At 42.2% G+C, this 21,653-nt stretch overlaps 1 protein-coding gene across 1 annotated transcript in view; it reads left to right on the top strand.

Moving 5' to 3' along the window:
* Nucleotides 1–21,653, top strand: part of LOC139054195 (uncharacterized) — a 140,836-nt gene that overhangs the window by 13,999 nt on the left and 105,184 nt on the right. Inside the window, exons 5-8 of the mRNA XM_070530873.1 lie at nucleotides 1,126–1,257; nucleotides 8,083–8,153; nucleotides 13,787–13,853; nucleotides 14,707–14,859. Coding sequence (XP_070386974.1) covers nucleotides 1,126–1,257; nucleotides 8,083–8,153; nucleotides 13,787–13,853; nucleotides 14,707–14,859 — 423 coding nt within the window. The remainder of the gene's footprint in view (nucleotides 1–1,125; nucleotides 1,258–8,082; nucleotides 8,154–13,786; nucleotides 13,854–14,706; nucleotides 14,860–21,653) is intronic.

Genomic DNA, 21,653 nt, shown 5'->3' with positions numbered 1-21,653 from the left:
GATATATCTAGTTTTTAAGCACCTTTATCTGTAATGATTTAACTCTCCCTTGATTGGAGCCTTTGTAGTGGTGTGTTGAAAAGCGTACTGCAGTATCAAATACTTTCAACCATGGTGTGATACATGCATACATGTTTTCATCATAAGCAGTCATTTGTACCTATTATCTATGGTATTCTCTTCATAGGATGAGTAAGCTTGATAAAAGGAATGTGTGTACATTGTTTGGTGCGCATTATTTCTTATGTTTACTTAAGCTGCTGCTTTGCATGCACTAAACTTGAATCCAATCAGGAGACAAATTTGTTGCACTTTATTTTTACTTTTTCAAGCCCCCCCCCCCCCCCCTAACTTTTATTTAAAAACATAGCTTCTGTTCCAACACTTACATTATAATTGAGTAAAAATTGCAAATAGCTTAACAGTGGCAGGCTCAAATTTTTCTTATTGTTCATAGCTTGAAATTTAGTCTTAACTATAGTAATGCTAATTGAAAACATCCTCACCCAACTAGACTGATTTCATGGAAAGTTTCAAATGGCCCACACTGCTGCAGATGTTGATAAGGATAGTCCTTATGCTGCTTAAGGCAACCATAACTGGAAGCACATACTAGTTTTATAGATTTTGTTAAATGTTTCATTTCTGATGAATTGGCTCAGCCATTAAGATAAAGACTATAAGTACTCAAAGAAGACGAGGAGTTGACTCTGGTAGAGGCAGGGTGTAAACAACGCCATCACACCTGCTGCTTGTCAAAAGTACATGATGTTGTCTTCTGCTTGTTCAGTTTTGTTACCCCAACCTGTCAACTTTCAGAAAGGCTCAGTAGTATTTTCTCCAAGATGACTATAAGATAACCCACTGGCAAACCCTGCAGTTTGGCTGGCTTTGGCATTCCACTCTAACCGACCTTGAGACTAAGCAGAGCAAGAGAGTGTCGGCATCATGAAGCATTGGCAGGACACGAGCACACAGGCTTGGAGCATGATGAGATTATCCTCCTGTATTAACCTGCATGATATAAATTTTATTCAGATGGAATGTATGATCTTAAATTAGAAGTGAAAAAAAAAGGAAATAAAAGCCATATCTTGAAAAGCAAAGATTTTTGTGTCTCTGCAGGCGTCTGAACGCACGGTGGCTGAACTTCAAAAGGAGAACAACCAGCTGAGGAGCTGTAATGACAACCTATTCAGTGATATCCAGTCACTGCTGAGTATCATAAATGAAGCCCGTACCACAGGAAACTGGGAGGTGAGCACTTGCTGCTAGACATAAATCTGTAATTTTGGGCTAATGCAAAGGTAATTTCTGTTTTAATCAAGACAAAACGGCAGCTTTTAATTTAAAGCTAAATCTTCTTCGTGTTGTCACCATCACTGTTGTCAGCTTCTTGCTAAAAAGCAGGCAGAATGAAGATTCCAGTGCAGTAAAGTTTGATGCTGTAAGTTAATTTGCCCTGTAGTTATTCCATTTTTACCTGCTTACTGACTGCACTGAACTACTGCAGAGCTTGAAATAAGGGAAGTCAAATTGCGCCAAGTCCGATATGGTATGACAGGTGCAGCATATCCACCCATCCTTGGTTGACAAATTTCTGATGTGATTTTGTGGCATGTCATCAAGTGTTTGCGATGAAAAGTTTCTTGCCTTTTTGCTTATTTTTTCACTTCTTCAAGGCAATGCCACAGTTGGTTGCAGTAGTAAAGCAGTGGGGACTGTTGCCTCTCATATGAGAGTTAATAAATAAAGACTGAGACTGATGCTCTGAAACCTTTATTTCTGAAAATTAATCATTGGCACTTTTATGCCCTTCTATGTACCCTCCAGTAAGTGAAACGCACCTGTTTTACCAACGCAACTGTTTTACCATTTCTACCAAGCCTACAAAAATCAGTGAAGCCATCTTTTGCCATTTTTTTTTTATGATCGCCTCTAATGCCTTGACTGCATCCGATTCCGTGATAGAAGAATGTCACAATGTCACTTTAGGATGTTTTTTGTCATGGGGGTAGAAAAAGAAGTTGCAGGGTGCCAGGTCTGGGCTGTAGGGCGAAAAATGGGATTCCGATTAGGGTAGAGGCTTGGGCCAGTTGGTTATGGTTCATAACAGCGGTGTTTGCATAGTACATGAAAGAAATCTTGCCCCCACACAATGCTAAGTAGTTTCACTCAGCAGGCAAAGCGCCTGGTAGAAGCCAATTATCCAGTGCACTTGCTTTCTTTGGTGGCTGAAAAGTTCCTCTAAGTTGTGCAACGAGAACATAGGCCTGAGAAACGTTACATTGCTGAAAAGAGCCGGCCTGTTCTTCTGCCGTATGTGCACAGCATTTCGCACAGGTTAAAGAAGATTGGCCAGAGCACTAGAGTGTGTGTGGTTTTCTCGGCACCAGAGAAAATGCAAAAGCTGTGTAACGATGAGCAAAACGGGAACAAAGTGAAAGCAGGAGCCAACGTTTCGACAAGTGAAAAGAATGTGAAAGTGAAAAGAAAGTGAAAAGACAAGAAGACTTGTCTTCTTCAAGTCCACTTGTTGAAACGTTGGCTCCTGCTTTCACCTTGTTCACGTTTTGCTCATCGTCTTGAATTTCCATCTTCCGCATTCCCCGTGTTTTCCCTAAAAGCTGTGTAAGCGAGTCAACGCACCACACGCTAACTTTTCTTTGTGCTCCATCAAGCATAATTCGGATTTTGTCCCATGCATAGAAGGGGTCATTTACTTGATCCCACTAAAGGGCGGCAAGACTTATGTTGGCCAAAGTGGTAGATGTCTCAACAAGTGCTTGCACAAGCACCGAAACAACATGTACAATACGGTGCAGGGGCATCTTGGCATTCATTGCCGGGATTGCAAGTGCACCCCTTTCTTCATCAGTGTGTGGTGTTGGCAAGCCATAGGTCGCAGTTAACCCAAGAAATAATAGAAGTGGAGTACATTCACAATCTAGGTGACCGCTGCGTAAGCACGCCTTCCATTGCTCTGTTATGACCTGAGCGAGATTACCTGGCCCAGCACAGGGCAGTCGTTGGCACGTGAAGTGATTTTACTTATCAGTGATGTGCTGGTTCTGTGTATCCGCCCTTTTCTGTGTGTTTCCCTGTTTATTATCCCTGTTCCCCTGTTTCCCTGTATTATCCCTGTTTATTATCCCTGTGTTTCCCTGTTTATTATTATATATTATCATCATCAGCAGCAGCAGCAGCAGCAGCAGCAGCAGCAGCCTAGTTACGCCCACTGCAGGGCAAAGGCCTCTCCCATACTTCTCCAACTACCCCGGTCATGTACTAATTGTGCCCATGTTGTCCCTGCAAACGTCTTAATGTCATCCGCCCACCTAACTTTCTGCCGCCCCCTGCTACGCTTCCCTTCCCTTGGAATCCAGTCCGTAACCCTTAATGACCATCGGTTATCTTCCCTCCTCATTACATGTCCAGCCCATGCCCATTTCTTTTTCTTGATTTCAACTAAGATGTCATTTACCCGCGTTTGTTGCCTCACCCAATCTGCTCTTTTCTTATCCCTTAACGTTACACCCATCATTCTTCTTTCCATAGCTCGTTGCGTCGTCCTCAATTTCAGCAGAACCCTTTTCGTAAGCCTCCAGGTTTCTGCCCCATATGTGAGTACTGGTAACACACAGCTGTTATACACTTTCCTTTTGAGGGATAGTGGCAACCTGCTGTTCATGATTTGAGAATGCCTGCCAAACGCCCCCCAACCCATTCTTATTCTTCTGGTTATTTCAGTCTCATGATCCGGATCCGTGGTCACTACCTGCCCTAAGATATCATATATATATATATATATATATATATATATATATATATATATATATATATATATATATATATATATATATATATATATATATATATATTATACTCGTCTGCAAATAGAGATCATTAATAAAGGGAAAATGAAATATCCACCCAAACGTAGCTCAGTGTTACAAAGAAAACTGATACGGGTTCCTCGAAAGAAAAGCCTCGCAATTGGAAGAAAAAATTGTCCTGGTCCGGAACTTGAACCTGAGACCACCGCATTTCCGGGGCAGCCACTCTACCATCTCAGCTAACCAGCGGCTAGCAGATGGCAGGGCGAAGTCGAATTTATCAACAACTTGAAGCAAAGGCAAGAGTTTGACGTAATAGTTCTGCGAAAACGCTCAAGGTGTAGAGAAGTAATTAATAAAGGGAAAATGAGACATCCACTCAAACATAGCCAAGTGCTGCAAAGGCAACCCATACGGGTTCCTCAAAAGAAAAGCCTCGTGGTTGAAGAAAAACTTGTCCTGGTCCGGGTCTTATTAATTAGTTCTCTCCACCTTGCGGGTTTTCACAGAACTATTATGTCAAACTCTTGCCTATGTTTTGAATTGTTGATAAATTCGACTTCGCCCTGCCCTCTGCTAGCTGCCTCGTTAGCTGAAATAGTAGAGCAGCTGCGCCGAAAAGGCGGTGTTTCCGGCTTTGAGTCCCGGACCAGGAGAAATTTTTCTTCAACTGCAAGGCTTTTCTTTCGAGGAACCCGTATGGGTTTCTTTTGTAGCACATAGCTACGTTTGGGTGGATGTCTCATTTTCCCTTTATTAATTACTTCTCTCCACCTTGCGGGTTTCTGCAGAACTATTATGTCAAATAGAGATCAGTTGGAAGTTAGCGCTCTTTACTCGTCTCTGTCCTTCCTTTCCTACTTTTGTGTGCTACGCAAACACTGCCATTATGAATCTTTGCAATGTTTCAATGAGGCAGAAATTGGGTAACTGTGTTTGTAACCTTGGCCCTTGTGTGGCCGTAATGCAGTTTCGGCTTCTGCACAAGTTCTGGTCTCTTTCATGGGATGTGCTTCCTCATCAATGTCTCAGAAACATGTGTGGTAGCCAAAATTTACTTTCTAGCCTTGAGTTATCTAGTAGATGTATACCATTCTATTGTGGGGTTGAAAAACGTGGTGGCCATTGTATTATGACCCTTGCTTTTTTGGCTGGTCGTCGCATCCTAGCCCCCCCCCCCCTTTTTTTTTTAGTGAGGCTTCCCCTTTTCTACCCACTGAATGCTTTGGCATTTCATCTCTAGGGAATAGTTGTATATAATCACATCTTAAATGAGTGGTATTGTTTTGTGTGACAGAAAACTTGTTGCAAATTGTATGCGAAGTTTGAATTATGGATGCCTATAGAAGCTGTCAAAATTTAGAGGTGTTTTCATTCAGTCAAAAGCAATTTACAGAGGAACTTCACTGTTGATTGGAATATTCCAGGGGCTCTGCAACACTGACTCTGCTTTCAGCTCATCTTAATAGTGTATCTCGAAGTGCTCTAAACATTTTTTTCTAAATTGCTGTCTTCACAGCAGTCACAAAATCAAGCGCAGTACCATAGGTACCAGCCTGCAGGTGACTCAGCCCATCCAGTTTGACCATGGTGAAGTGCGTTTGAGCAAGGGAGATTGCATTAGCTGATGAGATAACATAAGTTTCAGAGTTCAATACCAGCAGACTGTAAATATTTTTTTGTTTTTTTTTCCTTCAACTCGGGTACCCGCCGTGGTTGCTTAGTGGCTATGGTGCTGGGCTGCTAAGCACGAGCTCGCGGGATCGAATCCCAGCCGCAGTAGTCACATTTCGATAGGGGAAAAATGTGAAAACACCCAGGTACTTAGATTTAGGTGCATGTTAAAGAACCTTAATTGGTCCAAATTATTCCGGAGTCCCCCACTACAGTGTGCCTCATAATCAGATTGTAATTTTGGCGCATACAGCCCCATAATTTTTTGCAGCGCGCCTCAGCTTACCGATTGGCTGCACTTGGGTGTTATGCATCACTGCTTGTGTCATTGTGGGAATTTCAACTATATTAAAGCTCATGGTGACGCTCATTGGCCCTCGCACCATAAAGTACCATATATCATCATCAAAGCTCATGGGGCACTGCCTGGTTTTGGTATGCTCAAATGTTCATCGTTACTGGGAATGGAGCCTGAGTTCTTGAAAAGGATCAAGTCTAGACAGTCTTTTAGTTCTGATAATGTGTACCGTTTCTTACAAATTCTTTTTCTGAATAATCAGCTTAAAGTGCATTGCTTGTGAATGCATTGGGTCCTAGACATATCAGCTGAATGATCTCATTTATGTAATTGCCACTTCCATTTACTGAGATAATGTAGGACTTGCTTGAATGCCATAGCTTACAGTGGTGCATCATGAAATATTGTACCACTACCATATTTTGTTGATGCTACCTTCTTTTTCAGATTGATATGCGCACTTCTGTTTCAGAGCACTTCAGCATTGCTACAAAGTCGCTTGAGAAAAACATTCAAGCTGTATTTCAACGATTAGTGCACTCTAACAGTGATAAATGGCCTTTGTTAAATTTCTTCTTCTTCTGCTTCTTCTTTTTCTTCTTCAGCAGCAGTAGCAGCAGCACCAGCAACACTCTATGTTTATGTCCACTGCGAGACGAAAGCCTCTCTCAGCAATCTCTAGTTACCCCTGTCCTGCGCTAGCTGTTACCAAGTTGTGCCAGCAAATTTCTGCATTTCATCACACCACCTAATTCTCTGCCGTCCTCAACTGTGCTTCCCTTTCCTTGGTACCCATTGTATAACTCTAATGGTTCCACTGGTTATCTGCCTTACGCATTACATGGCCTGCCCAGCTCCATTATTTTTTTTACTCCTAATGTCAGCTAGAATATCAGCTATCCCCATTTGCTGTCTAATCCACTCTACTCTCTTAATATCTCTTAACGTTGTGCAAGATATTTTTCATTTCATCGCTCTTTGTGCGGTCCTCAACTTCTTCTCAAACTTCTTAGTTAACCTCCAAGTTTCTGCCCCATATGTTAGTACTGGTAAAATGCAATGATTGTACATTTTTCTGGGCTGGCTTAGTCTCATAATAAAGCCTAGCTGCCTTAAATATATTTTCATGAAGCTGTCAGAGCAATCTAAAATTATTAGTTAAAAATACACTAAAGGCAAATATTAAATCAAGCGTAGTGCCAAGACGTGGGATAGTTCCCCGCCTGCGGCAAGTTGTTTTTTCATCCACTTTCAATTCCATTAATTTATAATTTCTTTGTTTCAATTAGTCAGTACTAGTAATTTCCCCTGTGTTGTCCTTGGTGTCTTTGTTTGTTGGCTTCTTATGATCTGAGCTTGAGAGTGTTATACATAGTGGAAGCTGTGTACCAATCTAAACAACATGCAACTGTAAGAATTTTTTGAAATGATGCAGTAATGGCAAAGTTACAGGTAGTCGATGGAAAACTATGTGGCTGCCGTGGTTCTTTGCTTCACAAGCACACACTCCTCTTTGCCACATACACTCACCAACTCCGTGCAGAGCAACATAAGCTATGGCATTTGTCAGCCAACAGGAGGAGCTTCTTCATTGTCCTTCATGTGGCGCCGACTCAACAAAAGCTTAGCAGAAGGATTAGTGGTGAACAATGAGCGAGCCTTCCACTCCTCTCAGAAAACACAGCCAATTGTCGTCACATTTGTGCTCTTGTCCTTTATCAACCAACCAATCCAATCAACAGCTTTTACCCTGATAACGTCATGCATATAACACTACTGGCATCATGACATGTAAAGCCTTCTTTACATGTCGCAAAAAAGCCCGGTGAGGAGCACATTATTGTTCTTTAGTTTGTGGCTTCCCTGCAGAGTATATAGTGCAGCCATAGTCACCAAAGCTGATCATTGCAGTATTCTATGCATGATGCATGTGTTTATTTAAGATATGTTCAAAACATGTTCAAAATTATAAAACAAATATGTAAAAACATGTTCACAATTTCAGAGATGCTTTAGGGGGACCCTTTAGTTATGGCACGTTTGCTTTAGTGAAGAAATAGTTTATTGCACTGTGTCACTAATGGTATTGCATAGGATCAGCTCAGGTTTGCATTTATGTTTTACTAGTTTCACTTCTGCACATGATAGAGAACTGACTCAACATGTAAGAATTGCAGGTGAACACTAGAAAGTGAAGTGTTTGCATTCGTTTGTTGTTTTTTTTAGTACTGCCATGCTTACTAGTTTTTTTTTTTTTATTTACTTCTTTTCCAGATGGATTGTGTCACATTCTGTGTGATCTCCCCTGAAGAAGTTTATGGCCCCATCTGTCGTTTGTCTTCCCAGTATGGGCTTTCTTTTGTTTTTCTTGCGAAAAGTGCCATGAATGCTTATCTCTTCAAAGACTTTTATGTTCTGGGCTCTTTGCTTGAGTCATTAGAAAGACAATTTTCAATTTGGTGTACTGTGTGGGATTTGAAAACGCAGTACACAAATTGCTGCCTCGCGAACCACATTTCCATCCCTTGATCCTGGACGCATTCATGGCTCAAGCTGGCCACAGCAGGGCCATGCTTCTGATAAAAAAAATGTACACACATGTTTGCACAAGAAATATTGGCTGTGCTTTTTGTTCAAGAAAAAAAGGGGAAGAGAAAGAGGGAGGGATGGACTTCATTTTTCTGGAGTTCATGCTAGTGAATCACAGGAGCATTCATTGCTCTCATGATGTGGTAAGTCAGGGGAGCACCATATGAAAGCAGATTATATTAAAAGCGGCAAGGGAAGACAAGCGGTCTTGTGAGTGAAATTGTAGATTTCCTGCTTTATGTAGAGATGCACTGCGTCAGAAGGTGGTCATGGCTAATAATCTGGTAACTTGGTAATTTACCATGATCAAGTATTGCAGGGCCCCTTTAACCAATTAGGTGTGTGTGTGTGTGTGCATGCATGCATATCTTTCCTTTCTTCCTTTTCACGTCTCATTTTGTGCCAAGACATTGTTTATCAAAACAAGAATTCATGAGCCACATTTCTTCACAGCTGCTTTACCTATAGTTGTGCTGATATGTTATCAGTTGGAATGCTGCAGCAATTCACATACATTGTTTGCCTTTAATTCTTGACCCACTGTGGTGGCTCAGTGGTTCTGCTGCCGATCACTAGGTGTCAGGTTCGATTAGCAGCAGCAGGGATGATGGACTGTAATAAATGCTGATAGGTGGATTAATAAGTACCTAGCTTTTGTTGCATGTTAGAGACTTTTGGGTGGTCAGAAAAAAGGCCAACTGCAATGAAACTTGACTATGGCTAAATTAGTAATATATGAGCAGTATATACTACCAAAGTAATCTCTGCAGACCTTCAGGGCTGGTAATGTATGATTTTCTTATTAACAGCCTTTAAATAACAAAGGAGAAAAGTGGAGGACCCCAACATGGCCATGAATAGCGCTGGCAAGCACTTCCCAGGTTGATCTTGTACTACATAAATACCCTAGAATATGGACGTGGGAAGAGCCACTGCCATAGCACAATTGGTAGTGCAGCACACACATAAAGCGAAGCTTGTGAATTAGGCTCCCACTTGTGGCAAGTTGTTTTTTCGACCACTCTCATTTCCCTAAATGGTGCCTGACATGGTTTGCAGAAGCTTTTTAAGTGCATAGTTACAGCCATAATAAAACATTAGCGCCACAGCATCTCATATTAAGAGAGCAACGGGCAATTTCAAGTTACCCTCCTCCCTAGCCATGCTTTTCCTTCTTAACTCGTTCGCCAAGCAATCAGGGCTGAACCCCACCTTCACTGGCTCTGTGTCACAGTGCACTGTATCTGTGTCATGATGTGATGTGTCGTCTACTTCCGGTGCCTTGGAGCCAGTGTGCAAAGCCTCTGCTACCTCTCCGCTAGCCGTTTGGCCATCAATTCCCAGCTAGAGCTATCCAAGCAGCGTTGCGAGCGTTCTGTTGCTGCACCCAATCGCTGCATGAGCACAGTATTGTGGTAGTAATCCTACGGCGTTAAGTGACGGCCATAAACATGGAGATCCTGGTGCGAGTCAGATACCGACAGCCTATGTGCTGCAGCCACTCCGCTCGTCTGTTGCCTTGCATAAGGACACAATATTGCAGCTTGACATGTCGCCAATCACGAGGTTTGCAGCCCACAACACAAGGGCAATTCAGGGTGCTCGCGAAAAGAAACCTCGAGACCAACAGTGACTGCACAGTTCGCGTCAACAAGGCGCACATTGTAACACAAGCAGATGACACTTGCTGTGTGCTTGAAGTGCTTGAGTGTACAGTAAAACCTTGTTAATTCGACCCTCATTAATTCAGATAATTCGGACTCATCCTTTGGTCCCGGCAGGTGTATGCATTATTTAATGCAATGAAACTTCGTTGATTCGGACGTATTTGTCCACGGTTAATTCAGACAACTGTCGGAGCTCAGCGAGCACTGCAAATGTGCGATGCAAAAGAGCAAAAATGGCATTACAGTGAAAGCTCGTTAATTCGAACTTCAATAATTCGAACTTATGGATAATTCGAACTGTATGATTTGGTCCTGCCAAGCTCCACAGAAGTCTATGTATAAAAAAGTCCGCTAATTCGAACGCGAGAAGGTTCCCTCACGGATAATTCGAACTATGCTCGCCTGGCACACGGCCAGAGAAATGCGCCTACTGCCTACACACAAGGCTGTATTGCCTCCGAAACGGAGAGAACGGCGAGAGAAGGCAAAATCGGAAAAAAATCTAACCGACGCGGGGTCAGCCAGAAGGCAGCGGCGGCTGCCGCCTCTTCGTTCTACGTAACCTCCGAGACTTCTTGCCCGTTGCAAATCTCGGAGGCTTTGCAAATCTTGTACAGCTGCTAATGTTGTGCGGAGATGGCACGGCAAGCGCCAAAACACAGCGAATCAAGTACGTCGCAGCTGCGCTTGCAATCAAGAACCAACGAATCAGGACCTTCGCCACCTTCACATGTTCAGCGTCTTTGTCTCGGCAGTCTTCATTGGTTGTGCACCTCTGTTTTCAGCTTAGGAGGTATCGGCCGTCGCAATTCATTGCGATGGTGTTAAGCCTCAGCTAACGTTCGTTTCGGTGGACATCGGTGGTGTGGCACAGTCGGACCCAGAGCTTCGACTTGAAGATGGCGTGTGCCCGCTGCACACGCCATCACTTTCTGGCTCGCCAAATTTCTGACATGCCCTACTGCTTCCAAATCGCAGTGTACTGTTGCTCTCCTTCACTTTCGTTAGTTCGAACTTTCGTTAATTCGAACTGAAGCGACTTCCCCTTGCGGTTCGAATTAACGAGCTTTTACTGTGTCCACCGAAATGAAGTGGTGAAGTTCGCATCGGCATAGTCATCAGTCGAAATCATACTTGAATAACAGTGCCAGATTTCTTCATACCTATTTGTGCCTTTGAAGCCTTTAATTCTTGCGTTCACCACTGCGCATATCACTGCGTTGGCCACGCACCTTCATGGCTGCGCAGTCACCATCCTTGATCACGTCGACAGCAGCCGCGCTTTCCTCTGCAGTGGTTGCGGCAGTAGTTTCACTTTGACTGGGTGCATGCGTCAGCCACGGGCCTTCATGACTGCATAGTTGCCATCCATGATTGCGTTGATAGCGATTGCGGTTTAGTCCAAAGTTGCAGCAATCGGTAGTTTCGTTTTGACCAAATTAATGCATTGGCCGTGCGCCTTCAGAACTGCAAGGTCGCCATTCCATGATTGCGACGACAGCGGCTGCAGTTTCGTCCACAATGGTTACGGCAAGCATTAGTTTCATTTTTACTCAGTGCAGAGCTGTAAAGGATGAAGAGCACCGTTTACATTGTGATGGGCAGTGACCTGGCAACACTGGCGAAGAAATAATCGGGATTGGCATGCGGTAGTGGAAAGAATGTCTCGGATTACGCGTGCCGTGGCCGCGCTGCGAAAGAGATTGCGAGGCCTTCACCGCTGCGAGCGCTAATCAGTCACAAGATGAGAATTGCACCCTCTGCATTGCTTTCTGTGCAAAATAGAAACAGGATTTGCTTATTCATTTAGCAAATAAAAGTGTGTTGACATAGTAAGCATTTGTTTATTAATTTCTTGATACCCTCAATAATTTGACATTCGGTTATTTCACTTTTTTATCAGTCCCATGAAACTCAAATTAATGAGGTTTTTCTATAGTGATAAATTGTCATTGTGTATTCTCTCTCTGTTACATTTTTTTATAGAAATAAATTAACCAACATTCCAACTATTACGAACAACATTTGTTCACCATAAAGTTTGAAAAATGCTGCAATGTGGGTAGCCATCAGATAGCTCACCCGACTGATGTCACGTGCCCCCCTTAAGTAGAAGGGGACAGGGCAGCTGAAAATTCAGGGGAATAGCACTGTTGTGATCGGTAGCAATTCACACTTTTAAAACCTTATAATTACACACCTTACGTGGAGCACTTAAATGTGTCACTTAGTGATTAGAAGAACCTACCCAAACAACTCAGTATGTTTCTTCAAAATCATCAAAATCATTTCAGAGTTCCTTTAAGCATCTCATTAAGCATATCTTGATTTAGAGAGGTAATCTTATAATACAGCTTTAATGTAACTGCAGTTACACACCTTGTGCATTAGCCAGTCTTTGTGAAGCGTGCAGCAGTGACACAAGATTTATTGCTGTGAAATTTTGTGGGCATGTATTGGCTTCTGTGATGGATGTGTTTCGTTCATGCTTTACATCATATTTACCAAGTTCATATGAATTGTAGTTGTTGACTAATGGTGAAGGCATTTACTATCTAATGAGCAGCTTGCTTCTCCGATGGTGTGAGCTGCACACGTAATGGTAATGTTCTTTTTTTTTATGAACTAGCCAAGCAAAAAGGTGCCAAATGTATTAGTGAACAATGCAAACAAAGAAATGCTATATTGTTGCAATATTTGTCAAGCACAAAGCAGTGGTAAGCACAGTCATCCTTTAAAGTAGTTAGAATGACATGACACTACAAGTCTCCTTTACCACGAAGTTGTGAGATTGCTGTGCTCAGAACAAGGTTGTTTTGTACATAAAAAGCTCCCTTTACGTCATGACGCCATCTTTAGCGCATGCCAGCATCAGTCTTTTTGGCTGATGTCAGCTGTTTGTTTTCTTATTCATTGAACTGCCTTCTCACGTCCCATTCCAATAGATTCCCGCATTACGCATTTGTGTTCTCAGCGTCCCATTGCAGTCGTTGACTTTGGGACCCTCATCTGCAGGCTATCTGTACCTAATCATTGCTTGTTGAATGAATGAATAATAAATGGAGGCTGCAGGAAATTAAGGCCAAACTTCCCCTTATGAACTTCATGCCAAACCCTCAGCGCCAGCACATCATTATGACATCATGGAACTATATTCTCGTATTTGGGATTTTTTTTTTTTTCAGGAAAAGGTCTCTCAGCTTTCTAAGTTCTCTTCAGCTCCTTTAGAATGCAATGTAGGCCTTCTTTACGAATAAATAATTAACTAGACACGAGTAGATGCTATCAAAATTTGTGACCACAGCAAGCTGGTGCAGGAATGTCAGGGTGGTGTAGCGACCTTTCCTTCGTTTTTGTATATCTTATAGTTTGGCAAGCATCCTCTCACAGTGAGTGGCCACTTTACTATTGCAGAAGCATAATTTATTAATTTAGTGTTCATTTAGTTTCCATTGCCATATTTACCTTGTCTTACTTGAAGAAAATTGAGCGAATACTTTGTGTTTGAATTATTCATCTTCTACACTGAAATTACGGACAAATCATTGCACGGAATAGGGAAACGTTAGTTATCATTAATCACATCAATGCCACCCCATCCCACCTCATGTAGTGGAGAATGCACTGTGCTTATTCTTGGAAACTTGTCTGGACAGCGTTAAGTTTGATGTGCCATTATTACTTTTTCATGCTTTATCTTGTTCTGGCTCTACTTCCTAAAGGCATCCAGACGGAGTGGCTGTCTTGGATCTGAAACCTGGCCATCCTTTGCAAAGCCCAGAGACAGAGGTACCTTAAATGCAAATCCATATTCATTTAATAATTCTCGATCATAAAACCTCAACTGTGCTAATTGTGCTGTCAGCGATTAGTCTTAAAGTTGCTTAGATACATGCACCATGTAGGCATAGAACAAGCTATCAGAGAAGTGAAAGAATAAGGCACTTGCTAGCCTAATCAGCTGTTAAATTTCTGGCATAAAAATTTCACTTTTGTTTTTCAGGTATATATTTGTGAGAGATAATATGATGAGTACTTTGTGTTAAAATTAAGCTTTAAAGCAAAGTGTCACACCTTTTTGTTGCTTCAGCACACTTTCTTGTTCCCTCCTAAACTCCCCTTTGGCTTCAGTGCTTCATTATGCATGTGAGTGACAGTTCACTGTCATGCATTATTTTGCACTGCCTGCATGTTTTATTGTGGCAGTAGCTGTGCATGGGTTGACTATTGTCATATTCTGAGCTGGAAATGCTTACTCCTGTTGGATTCTGAGTTTAGTGGTGAAATTGAAAAAATGAAAAGCTGAAGAAAATGAACAGCAGAGCATTCTGACAAGAAATGTTAGAGATCTCTGCAGCATATATCTCTCTCTCTTTCTCCCACAGATTTCGTTGACATTGTCCAGGGAGTTAATAATACTGATCTTGCGAATGCATAATGTCTGGCACACAATCCAGGAGTCAAAATGTCTTCATGAAGTTAATGAATTAGTATAACCTGGTTTCATAAAATTACGTTTCAGTTATATTGCTTGTGGGATTTTATGGCTCTTGCTTCAAAGGACTACTTTGGATATTTTTTGTTGAACGTGCAGCTTGCTTAAATGCATTTTAGGTCATAACGGTCATTGTTTCGATTACAGGCTATTATTTGTCCAAGTTTTTCAAAGTCAGCTGATCCACCTGCAAAATTCGTACATACTGATGTGGAAATGGCTTTGACAGAATGCAATGGTGGTGCTCTTGGCACACAGGATCCTTGCTCTTCAGCAGGGCTTTACGAAAATTTTCGTGAGGTGAGGTATACTTTTCAATTTTACATGTTTCCAGTGTTTCATGGCAATTCAAAAACTGTTGACTGTCAGTAACTAAGCAAAAACAGTCATTTGGTTGCCCAAATAGACATTCAGCAAGGGCTGTAATAAGTACACTGACTTGCCCTGTAAAAGAATAAGTAGAAAGGAAACTGCAAACCACAAATGTGTGTCTTTTACTCTTTCCTAACCGAGCCCAAGAAAATCAGCCAATTTTATTGACAGCTTTTCGATGCATTGTTAAACATAATCATCGATATTCTTCTCAAGCAATGCCATGCACTGTATGAAATGAAGATTGCACTGTAACTTTTGGTCAGGTATGGCAACTTGTAGCACTTGGGAAGTCCTGAAGCATAAAATATTAACAGGAAGCATTGTTGAAAGTGGCCTCCAGTGCTCCTAGCACTCCCCCAACCAAACAATGCAAAATTTGTGCTTTGGTTGACTCGGCTACGTAATTTTTAACTGATAGCAGCATTAAAGATGTAGGAGCTTCTGTAGTGACACTCCGATGTCTATGCTGCTTTAATGATGCCTCAAACATTGGTGCAAGCTCAGGACAACACTGTTTTGATTATTGTGTTCAACTAATATCAACTGCAATCTAATTTTTTCCCACAGTGGGTTGCTTTCATTTATTAGTGTATTGCAACTTATTATGAGAAATTATTCCCATCATGTAGAGCTTTCACTCGCACAAGAGCATGCAGTAAATTTCAGACCTACCTTTCACAGACGCTTGACTAGCAGTCTGATATCTTACTTTTTGACTGCCACCTCTGCAAATTTCCTTATTCATTATTGTACAATGCTGTGAAACACTGTACATTAATGTACAAATACTGTACAAAGCATGCAGAGACTCTAGTGTCAGTTCAAGGTGCAATTTGAACTGACGCTGTGGTCCCATCAAAGTGATGTGTATTCCAATGGGCGAAAACAGCCGGTAATTCGAACGCGCAAGCATTAGCGACGGTTAATTCGAACATACCATGCTCCGACAATGGTCTCAACAGTTTGCCAATCACATGGTGGTGCCTCCGATCAGCATTGCTCTGACCCCGCCATAGAGGAAAAGCTTAGAAGAGGCCCCTCAACGCCGCGCATGCAGTTTCATGTAACGTCCAAGGGCTATAACACTGTCGCCGCGTGACCTACGCTATATGTGCGAGTGAAAGCGCGTGAGGGGAGCCAACATCAGGGCTCAATCTCGCCCACGTGAAAGAGGTGAAGCCAGGAGGAAGCGCGCCATCTTCTGTCATGTGCGAGGCACCCAACGTTGTGAGGCCCTGGGAGGAGGGGAAGGAAGGGAGCGGTGCTTCACTCCGGCTGCAACTGCATTTGGCAGCTGCGCGTGGTCGCACGGCCATATCTTGAGAGTGATCTGCATTGGGGGCAGTGTCTAGGTGCGTCGGTGGCCCATCGCTTTGTGCATGTTGTGTGTTCTCAGCACTCGCTTTGCGTTGAAGTGATAGACAGCACGAATGTCACTTCACTTGCTGCTGCTGCCTCATTTTCTCCCGGCAGCATTTTGATAGCAAGTTTCTACAGTCATCGAGTGAGATGTGTTCATGTTTGCTCATGCGCCCGTGATACCATGCTTGTTAATTTAGCTAGTACGCCTATGTTTACAAGATTATACAGCTGATAGAACTACTATCCTTGCTTCGTGTAGCTGTCCACTAATTTGCTATCGGAGTTGATGCTTTGCCTTTTGGGTGAAACTGCAACTTTTTTACAATGACGAGTCTAAACCGAGACATCCTGATGGAAAGGTTGTCAGAGACAGTGCGCCACATCCGATTCTGTACAACAAGACAAACCCTGAATACAAGGTCGCGAAGGCGACACCCAGTACCTCATTCTCCTTGTCTTTTGCACACGGCGCTGCCGCAACAGAAGGCATAACACCAACACAATTATGGTCAGTGGCAACCGCTTCGTCATCTTCATAAGACATGACGCGTCAAGAACGCCGGACGGAGACCATAAACGCAGTGCTGATCTGTCAGCAGACAAAGGAAAAAGCATGCGAGCACGCAGCTGGAAGCAACTCTGCTGCTTTGGTGCTAGTCTTATGTGGCAGAGGTAATTAGTGCCATCCATCAAGCTGGCGGGAAAGCAAATCCGCTTCCTTCCCACTCCTCCTCGCAACTGCGCTCCCCTCACCCTGCCTCTCAATCAACTCCATCGTAACTCCCTCACTGTCGACAGTCTCAGCGCGCGCACCTCCACACTGCAGCCTCCAGCCCGGCACCAGCTTAGCCCATTCCCTGAAGTTTCATTTTCTGCCATTATCAGGAAGTGAGTGTTGGCTGGCATGAGCAGTTTTGTGGTCTTCACTTGCTGTGGGCTTGTGCGCTGCGATATTTCATGACTCGCACCGTTCGTGCATTGTGCTATGGTGCACAAGTACTTCAAGAACAAGTCTTCCTTGTAATTCGAACAAATTTTCAGGCCCCTTCGAGTTTGAATTATCGAGATTCAACTGTATAACCATAAACAAGTGAAACACAAATGTAGAATAATGACGTTATTGCAATGCAAACAGTTCAGGGCAAAGAACACTTCTAGGTAGCCATAATAGTTTGAATCCTTAGTCTAAATTCAACATACATAAACATGCTAAATGCATAATCTGTTTATGTACATTCTTCAGTAAAGCTATATCCTGGTTAGTGCACTGGCAGCACTTAATAAAGAAGGATTAGAATAAACATGTACCACTTGTGAATGGCATTAATTGGTAACTGCTTGCTTGACTGTAGCTTCCGTCCTGCTATGTTTTCATTGTACTTTGTTCCACAATCCCTAAGCAAAATCTTAAGCCACCATCTAATCTGGACCAAGGTTTTGCTGTAGCGCAACATTCTTAGGATTATTTGGGATCAAAGGCAAAGTTCCAAGAAAATAATGGTGATATAGCATGCTAAATTATTGGGTACTCACTCACGCATGTTAATTTTTCGGGCTGTATCTACTCATATCCACCCTAACTCACGAAAACTTGCTCAGATTTGTGCCCATTCAATTGCTCATGATTGGAAAACAGCGCATTGATTATTGAGTATGTGGACGAATTGGTTGTTTACATCGGTTACATATGTATGTTCGGATCTGAATGTTTGATCACGAGCCACAACGTAAATGAATGACGAGCAATATTGCATCTTTTCTACAAGCTACTGCAAAACTTAAAACTTTATATGAAGTTAACTGTTCTAATGATCATTACTGCTTCCAAGAGTCATTTGCTAGGTTTTGCACTTGATTCAACCCTGCAAATGATAATAACTTTGATAAAATCGTCCTTATGTCCTTCTGTATAGTATCTTCTTCTCATTTTCATTTGTCCTTCAATAACCGTACTGTGTGCAGGGTATCTGAGTATAAGTATCCCGGTGTCATCTTTATGCGTAACATGGCGGGGTCTTATCACATTTATTATATTTGTAACAGAACACTAAAAAATTAGGTTACCTACGTCGTACACTATCCAACTCTCCAAAAGATACTAAGCTACTGTTATATAAGTCGCTAATCTGTCCTGTTGTTACCTACGCATCTTGTTGTTTGGAACCCTTATAAGCAGTGTGAGGTTCAGAGGCTAGAAGCAATTCAGAAAAAAAGCTCTAAGATTTATATGTCACCGTTATGATCGTGACTTTTCACCCTCTTCTGCACTTCGTTCCTTGAATTTAACTTCGCTCTATTCATGTTGCTGCATAGCATAATTAGATTTCTTGCATAGCATCGTCAATTCTTCCATTAGACTTTCAAAAAACAACTGTACTAACCTCACGCCAGAGTCATTGACGAGACGACATCACAACTTCAACTTGATGCCCTACTTTGCACGCACACATATGTTTAAATTCAGCTTTTTTCCCTCGTTCCATAAAAGACTGGAATTCCTTGCCTAGGTCTATTTGCTCATGCTCACCCCAAAGGTTTGTATCTGCCATCCAAGATAAATGGCCCTAGCACATGACCCTCATCATTGTATCATACCTTTCTGTGTATAATTTTCCTCTATTGATCCACTCCTGCTATAGTGCTTATTGTGCTGCAGTATGTACAAACAAACAAACGAATGAATGAATGAATGAATGAATGAATGAATGAATGAATGAATGAATGAATGAATGAATGAATGAATGAAACATCTAAGGTTCTACACCTAGAGGGCCGTAAAAACAAATCTACCACAACTGAGCACATTTGCAAGCAATTGCATAAAAAATCGGTAATAAGGTGTCACCGCCCAGAAAAGTATTACTGTTCCAAAAATGTGAATGGGGCTTCAAAGAGAATTGGTAAAAAAAAAAAAAAAACGCTTCCAGATGTATATTAATCTGAGCAAAACATACATTCAAGACAGTGAAGCTGTTTAAGCAAATTCTCACACTCCTCAGAAGTACGAAGTGTCTGCTTGTTGGTGGTTCTTATGATGATTCATCATTGTTACCACCTGTGCATTATCGCCAATGCCCTGGTTATACAGCGCCTTTGAGGCTCCCATGCGGATGGCGTTGGTTTGCAATGCCATCATTTTTCACGGCCGCTGCCGTACAAATTTTTAGCTGGCCTTCAGCATTGGGAGGTTAAAACGCACTGTGAGAAGCAACAAGTGTGGATTACTCACCAGGAAGGCTGCATATTCCAGTAAGATAAATGTAAGGTTGCTTTTATTTTATGATCATTAATAATTATATAATAAATCAAATTCTTAGTGGCAGCCACCACACACGTTGCGATGTAGCATCACGGTGTCAACTTTCACCATTGCAGCTGTACAAACTCATAGATTACACTACACATTCTACACTAAACGCCCTACACTACACTGACCTCCAATGTGGAACTGGTATAACGTGACATGAAAAACAAATATAATAGATTACTGGTTAAAAAAACCATGCATATAAATGATCTGAATGAGATTTAAGCAAGGTAACCTTTACATGTATAATAGAGTCTCTTCATGGAGCAGTTTGCATTAGAGGAACAAGATGGCACTTTTAGTGGCACGCCACATGTTGTCTCAGCGAAAGTGCACAAATACGAAACCATTACTACTTCTGCCCTGCTACTGTGTGCCAGAAATGTGACTGGGTGTTCACTAACACACTGTGTTCCATTCATGCTGCAAAATCTGGAGCGGTAGAGGGAAGACGTGTGCAGTAGTTGGCTGCAAAAATAGTAACTGGCTTATTAAGAAATTGAATCAATCTGTGTGACCGAGTCCACGGGCTGCTGCTACATAAGGACTGCCTGAGTTGTTAGCCGCCCTTCACAATGCGTGGCTTTCCTCGAGGTTAAAAAAGTTAACTCATTCACCTGTGTTGTATCGCTAACCCCTAAAGAAAGGACTTAGACACTGGAACATTGCCAAGAGTGAGTACCACTCATTACACAGTGACAAAGGGAGTAGTGCTGCTTCTTGGTATAAGTAAGTTTCTTGCACATTATCTACACACATCCACCCCAACTCGCACACTAATTTGTGCAAACTTGAATCGATGCGCTGAAGCATGGATGATGGTGAACTACACCAACAGCACACGAATTTTCGAAGCTGAATGTTTCATGTGATTCACAGAGTAAGTGATTGACTAGCGAAAATATGTGCATCTTTGCTACAAGCTATTACAAAGTACAAAATATCTACTTTTCCAAACCCTGTGTGTGCAGCAAGAACAAATCTATCACAACTGAGCACACCTGTGAGCGATTAGGCAGAAAATAACCAATTGATAGTGACCACACTGAAAAACTTTACTGAGTCAGAAACATGACAAGTTGCTGCTTCAAAGTGTTTGCCAAATAAAGAACGAAGAGCAAAACACACTGACCCTGATTTAATTCATAAGCGGAAAGTTTGGACAGCTTGGAGCACATTTCTTACTTCGCTTCTAGTGCAATAAACACCGTATAAGCTGCTCGTACCATTTGGATATGGCGTAATGAGCTCCGGAAGCTCTTACATGTCCTCTGAATCTGTGGCCAAAGCTTTGTGTCGTCCACCCAGTCTCTGTCTACGATATCCTCCAAAAGAGGTTTGCTGAGCTGCACCAGCATCATGCACATTGTAAACATTGTAAACACATAGGCAGCTGAGACAAGTAATGGATGCGGCACTACATAATCAAACATGGCGGTTCCCACAGGATTGCCGTGAAAAGAGTCCATAATCATTTATTATTACATTTCAAAGCAAATTGGGACTCCAACACGCATTGTATTGCATCTACATTTGATATTGACCACACCATCGTATGCTAACCTTCACTGCCATACGATAACCGTTGTGAAACTCCTCTTAACAGCTTTGCTGTAAAATGTACAGCAAGAACAGTGACCCTGTTTAATTCAGAATCAGAGAGTATACACTACCTCTGGCTTGGAGTATCATCTTACGCTGCTTTCTAGTGCACACATTGTACAGTGGTGCTCGCACCAGAATGGACAAGGCATAATGAGCACAGAAGGATGGATATGCAACGTTTACATATCCTTTGAAGCGTTGACCAGAGTTTTCTTTTGTTCTCTTAGTCATTGTCACTGACAGCCACTAAAAGGGCAGCTTGCTGCATCACACCACTGTCAAGCATTGCTTTCGTAAACAGATGCAACAGAGGCAGGCTGAGGCAAGCAATGGAACCATCACCATGTGACCTAACATGGCAGCGCCCACGGGAGTGCGGTGAAAAGCATCTATACTTCTGAGCAACTTTCTGTGACAATGAAAAACATACAGGATTGGATGGACT

Source organism: Dermacentor albipictus, chromosome 1 (genome assembly GCF_038994185.2).
Source record: "Dermacentor albipictus isolate Rhodes 1998 colony chromosome 1, USDA_Dalb.pri_finalv2, whole genome shotgun sequence".
Taxonomy (NCBI): domain Eukaryota; kingdom Metazoa; phylum Arthropoda; class Arachnida; order Ixodida; family Ixodidae; genus Dermacentor; species Dermacentor albipictus.
The sequence above is the reverse complement of the archived record's forward strand: the minus strand, read 5'-3'. Positions and strand labels throughout refer to the sequence as shown.